The sequence below is a fragment of the Colobus angolensis genome, unplaced genomic scaffold, assembly GCF_000951035.1.
Source record: "Colobus angolensis palliatus isolate OR3802 unplaced genomic scaffold, Cang.pa_1.0 Scaffold165, whole genome shotgun sequence".
In the NCBI taxonomy this organism is placed as follows: domain Eukaryota; kingdom Metazoa; phylum Chordata; class Mammalia; order Primates; family Cercopithecidae; genus Colobus; species Colobus angolensis.
Window position 1 is genome coordinate 1886210 of NW_012114766.1, and position 5880 is coordinate 1892089.

Sequence of the window (5880 nt, forward strand, 5' to 3'; positions counted from 1 at the left end):
CTCCTAGGTTCAAGTGATTCTCCTGCCTCAGCTTCCCGAGTAGCTGGGATTACAGGCACCCGCCATCACGCCTGGCTAGTTTTTTAGCTTTAGTAGAGACAGGGTTTCACCATGTTGGCCAGGCTGGTCTCTAACTCCTGACCTCAGATTATCTGCCCACCTCGGCCTCCCAAAATGTTGGGATTACAGGTGTGAGCCACCATGCACGGCCAGGACCCCTTCACTTCCTGCCCAGCTCGGACACACGCGACTCTCCAGGCTTTCAGTCCTTGGTGAATTCTTCACCCTTCAAGACCAGCCCGTATCTCACATTTCCTCCGGAGTGTGTCACCCCCTGCCCTTCACAGAGTCTGTTATCTCCTCACCTACCTTCCCTTGGCTTTGGCTTATCCCTCAACTGTCAACGTATAAATCTTTTTCTTTGGTGCTCTCTCTCCTGAGCATAAACTCCTCCCCACGTTCACCCTGGTACCCGCTGCTGCTTACACGGCCACTGCTCCGTGGGAATGTCCCACAGATGTTTTCCTACCTGAGGCGCTTTCCCTTTCCCATTGCAGATCGTGGCAGGTTGATTGGTGGCTTGCCTGATGTGGTGACCATCATGGAAGGGAAGGTGAGGATTCTAAACTTGGCCGGGGCGGGGCGTCAGCAAGGTGCAGTGCCTGCAGCCCCTCCTTTTGGGGCAGAGCAGAGGGAACCCAGCAAGGGGCTTCTATGTCCTCACTCAGCCTGCAGGGAACCCAGAGTCCCCCCGCCTTTCCTGCCCCTTCTAGACGGCCTGGGATAACCCCTCTGTTCTCCAAGGAAGGAATCGCGTAACATTCTGAATCCACAAACCTGTGGTCACAGGAACCCGTCGTGCCACTTGGGTACCTCAAGGCAGGTGCTTTGGCTATGGGTGTTTCTAGGCCCTCAGGGTCTGCCGGGGTCTGGTGTCACCTGCCCCTGTGGCCATTCACCCAGAGGAGCAAGTGCAGGACGAGGCGGCCACACCGCCGTGGCCTGCCTGCCCGTATGAAGGTGCAGGCCCCCTCTTCCTGTGTGAAGCAACACAGCTTTTACTACACAGAAGAAAACAATCTCTGCTCCCACTCTCAAGGTCACTGTGGAACACATCGTGGAAGCCGCTTACTGGAGTGTAATTTGTTGCCTGTCAGGAGAATTATTGATATCTAATTGATACTTCTCTGGTTGCTTCAGCGGGTCTGACTCAATGTCACAGGGACAGAGATACTTGAGAGAATTTTATTAGGCCAGAAGACAAAAGTTTATAGACCTCTTCTTTAGCACCTAAAGGAAAAGCCTAGAGAGCTCTTGAGATGTCATCTTAGGATGTAATTGAGAAATTAGCAATCGTTTCACTTTATCCTAGGCTGAAAGCATATTTTAACTAAGCTTCAAGAATGCATTTTTTTTGCCTCCAATTTACCAGTTATAAGACAATATATTCATGGGGTCTGCCAGAGGAACTGGTAAGAGGGACCCATACATCTAAATAGAAAGGAATTTGGGAGCAGGATGGATATATCTACTATAAAACATAGAGCTTAATTAAATTACTTTCAAATTAGTTAATTGACTTAGGCTATGGATAAAAGCTGAGAATAAATAGGACATGTGCTCACTGGTTTTTTTATGAGCTCCCCTGTAAAACAGTGCACCTGTTCCCTGATGTCCTCTGGCTGCTCTGTCTAGAGTGGCGCTTATGTACATAAAGCCTTGTTGCTAAACAAACGATTGAAGGACCAGTACGTGTCACTGAGTGTGACCTGGAGCACACCGTCTGAGGGGGTGATAGGACTTTCCTTTTCCTAACTCTTCCTTCTCCACCAACCTCTTCCTTCCAAAGACCTTGAATCTCACCTGCACGGTGTTTGGAAACCCTGACCCCGAAGTGGTTTGGTTCAAGAACGACCAGGACATCGAGCTCAGTGAGCACTTCTCGGTGAAGGTGGAGCAGGCCAAGTATGTCAGCATGACCATCAAAGGCGTGACTTCTGAGGACTCGGGCAAGTACAGCATCAACGTGAAGAACAAGTATGGTGGGGAGAAGATTGATGTGACGGTGAGCGTGTACAAACACGGGGAGAAGATCCCGGACGTGGCCCCACCCCAGCAAGCCAAACCCAAGCTCATCCCGGCATCTGCCTCGGCACCAGGCCAGTGAAGGCATTTTCCCGGCCTGGAGATGGGAAAATATGCTTGGCAGAGACGGGAGTGCTATGTGCTTGTTCCAGAGGAGCAGCCGGCGTCTGAGTGGCGTCCTGTGTGGGCCGGTAGTTGATCACACATTGTGCTTTTGATTTTTGCGTTTGGTGGTGATTATACTCGTCTAAGGGAGAAAGCTAATATTTTCCACAAGACTGAACAGCGTGTTTACACGAGGGTAGACGGCAGGCACCTGACAGAGAGTGGGTTGGCAGATGACACACTAGCATTTGCACGGGTGTGGGCATATGGGTGCAGCACCTGGACGTGTGGAGCATGTGGCGGTCTGTGTGAAGCCACCGAGAAGCTGCCGTGCTGCTCTTTGGGGGCCGCGGGATCTAGCAGTTCTGAAATCCTGGCTGTGGAGCCTTTGAAGCGTGTGTTACCTGGTTAAGCTTGTTTTCTCTTGCTTTAGGCAAATAAAACTTCAAAAATCACCTTGTTGTGGTTTTTCTGTGCCAAATCACACCTACCTGCACCTGCTCACCCTCCTGGCTTGTTTAATTATGGGTTATCATGCACTTTCATGGCTGGTGGGGTGCAGACAGCGCACGCACACTCCAGAGGCAGGGCAGGATGAATCACACCTCCAAAGCCCCTCCGACCTGTGGGGCGGGGCTGCCAGCCCCAAGTGGCACCCAAGACAGCACCAGTCTTAAGAAGTGTGCATTTTGTGCAAGGCTTAGAAAGGTCACCTAGTGATTATACCACAGGGAAAATAAAATGCGTAGATGGCTCTGTTCTTTTTTAGTGTGCTAATGAATTAGGAAGGGATATCAAAAGAAAAAAGGCACTCATTTGGAATGATCACTGTAGTAGCCATGGAGGAAAAATAAAAACTTGGCGGCCTACACAAGGCCTCTTGGTGAAGTTAAAAAACATGTTTAGGAGGAACATACCCTCTCTTTGAACTTTTTCTTCCTTTGTTTGGAAAGAGGCTGAAATTCTTCTGGCATAAAAATCCCATTTCAGTATTTTCGTTTTATTGTTGCTTTATAACCGGAAAAGCTTTGATAATTAAGAATGTTTTACCTTTCTGTCTCATTAAAGGCAATCCAAATTTTACGAGATTTTGTTATATTTTTCTAAGGTAATAATACAAATCCTGAGAATTAAATATGTCCCCAATAACATAAAGCTGGCTGAGCTGGTTTCCATGGCAGTAAAGTGAATGTCAGCAAGAATTTTATTTTTATTATTTCTCCCTTCTCTGTCAAGCAGGTGAACTTCAGCAGAGTTTGTTCTTACTGCCTGGTGGAGCCACATTTTCCAGAGTGGCTTGGCGAGGGTAGGCACAGACAGACTTGTCTCCATTTGACCTTGATTTAGGTAAACATTTTGTTTATTTTCCAGTTTAAACAGTCATTTTTGTTTAGCAATTGTGGTTCATGGGAAAGAATTCAAATGGTTGTGAATTTCTTAAAGCCATATATACTATTTTTAATAGTTCCCCTTTTTGAGCAGTTGTAGGTTCACAGCAAAGTTAAAAGGAAGGTAGAGATCTCCACTCCAGCCCCTACCCCAACCACAGCTTCCCCCACGACCAGCACCTCCCACCAGAGGGGTGTGCTTGTTAAACCCGCTGCACTCGCATTGACACATCACCATCGCCACGGGGCAGAGTTTACCCTGGGCTCGCTCTTGGTGCTTGTTACAACCACTGCACACACACTGAAGCCTCACCACTGTCCGGGGCTGGAGTTTCCCCCAGGCTCACTCCTGGCGCTTGTTACAAGCGCTGCACACACACTGAAGCCTCACCACTGCCAGGGCTGGAGTTTCCCCCAGGCTCACTCCTGGTGCTGTCAGCTCTGTGGGTTTGGTTGGGTGATCAGGACTCATGTCCACCACTGTTGCATCACGCACAGTCTTTTCTCTGCCCTAAAATTCTTCCCTTCAGCCCCTGAGCGTTTTACTGCCTCCATAGTTTTGAGTTACAATATTTTTTTAAAATAAGTTTTTTTAAAAATAAATAGTCTCAGACATGCAGCGAAGTGTCTTTACAACAGTGCAGAGAGCCCCAGTGGACTCCACACAGTCTTTCTGTTGTTCACCTCTTGTGTTGCTGTGGGGTGAGACGATGGCCTCACGTCCAGGTGACCTTTGGACCTTGCTGGGTTTCCCCAGCGCCCTCTCTCTGTCCCAGGACCCATCGAGGACACCAGATGCATTTGCTGGTCACGTCTCCCAGCCCCTCCGGCCTGTGACGGTTTCTGTCTGTCCTTGCCTTTCATGACCTTAGTGGCTTGGAGGAGGCTTGCTGGGTATCTTGTAGGATGTTCCCCAGTCGAGGTCCCCAGTCCGTGGAAGACGATCTTCCCGTGATGAGATTGGGGGTGTGTGATTTTGGGAAGAGGAGTCACGTGACACCACGGCGCCCGACATCCACTAACCTTCGTCACTGGCTCAGGTGATGTCTGCCTGCTGTCTCCCATGAAATGCCTCTTTTTTCCTCTTCTCCTTCTATTCCTTGGGAGCCTGTCTCAGCCCAGGCCACCCTCAAAGAAGGAAGAACGTGGAATCACGTTCACCTCTCGGAGCAGGAGCATCTACTTCTGTTATTTATAATTCTTCTGCAAGAAAGATTGTCTCCTCTCCCGATTTATTTATTTATCCCGTCATTTACTGATACCCGCATGGACTCGTGCTCTGTTTCATCTCTGGGATGTGACCCATGCTCCGCCGTGCATTTTCCTTCCTTCCTTCCCTCCCTCCCTCCCTCCTTTCTTTCTTTTTCTTTCTTTCCTTTTTTTTCCCCCCTTGAGACAGAGTCTCCGTTTGTTACTCAGGCTGAAGAGCAGTGGTACGATCTCGGCTCATTGCAACCTCCGCCTCCCAGGTTCAAGCAGTTCTCCTGCCTCAGGCTCCTGAGTAGCTGGGATTACAGGCACCTGCCACCACACCCAGCTAATTTTTTGTATTTTTCATAGGGGCAGGGTTTCACTATATTGGCCAGGCTGGTCTTGAACTCCTGACTTCGTGATCCGCCCGCCTCAGCCTCCCAAAGTGCTGGGATTACAGGCGTGAGCTACCGTGCCCAGCCTACTTTCTTGCTCAGGTTTTTCCAGTGTTGGCCATGGGGAGCCCTTTGCTGCCGGCCTCCTGCGTCTGTTCACGGCTTCGTCTTTGGGCACAGCCTGATTTTCTGGCACTGCAGGACACCCAGGCTCATCTGTGTTCCCTGCCCTGGTCCTAGACCCATTTCTCCAACGACCCCTGGTTCCTTTTACTGGAGGGTGGGATTAGAAGCCAAGATCTGGGTGCTGCTGTGTTTATACAAATGAATGTCTCAAGGTATAGGTGATGCCACTCGGATCACCCACGGCTCCCTCAGGGCAGAGTGTGGAGAACTGGGCACCTGGAAAGGCATCTAGATCATCCACTGCCTGTCCCTGGAAATACTGGGCTTACCTCTCTCGGAGGAAGTGTTCGCCCTTTCGTTGCTTTTTAAGAATCCGTGCATGTGGCAGGGGAGGCAGCAAAGGCTCAGCACGGGGAGGGCGGTGGTCGGAGTTCGTCGCTTGAGTCGTTTCATTTAACAGCTGTGAGGATGACACCGGGAGGGTGCAGAGTCATTTGCCGAGGTATTGATTCTGTGGGAAAAAAAAAAAAATTCACTTTTCCTAGAGCCATTTGGAAATACATTTCATACGTCGTCGGCGCCACACTTCT

General features: G+C 49.8%; 1 protein-coding gene across 1 annotated transcript in view; it reads left to right on the forward strand.

Moving 5' to 3' along the window:
• MYOM2 (myomesin 2) overlaps positions 1–2645 on the forward strand; it is a 99472-nt gene extending 96827 nt beyond the window's left edge. The window contains exons 36-37 of the mRNA XM_011937545.1: positions 558–613; positions 1850–2645. Of these exons, the coding sequence (XP_011792935.1) occupies positions 558–613; positions 1850–2167 (374 nt within the window). The 3' untranslated portion in view covers positions 2168–2645. The remainder of the gene's footprint in view (positions 1–557; positions 614–1849) is intronic.
• Positions 2646–5880: the final 3235 nt, after the last annotated feature.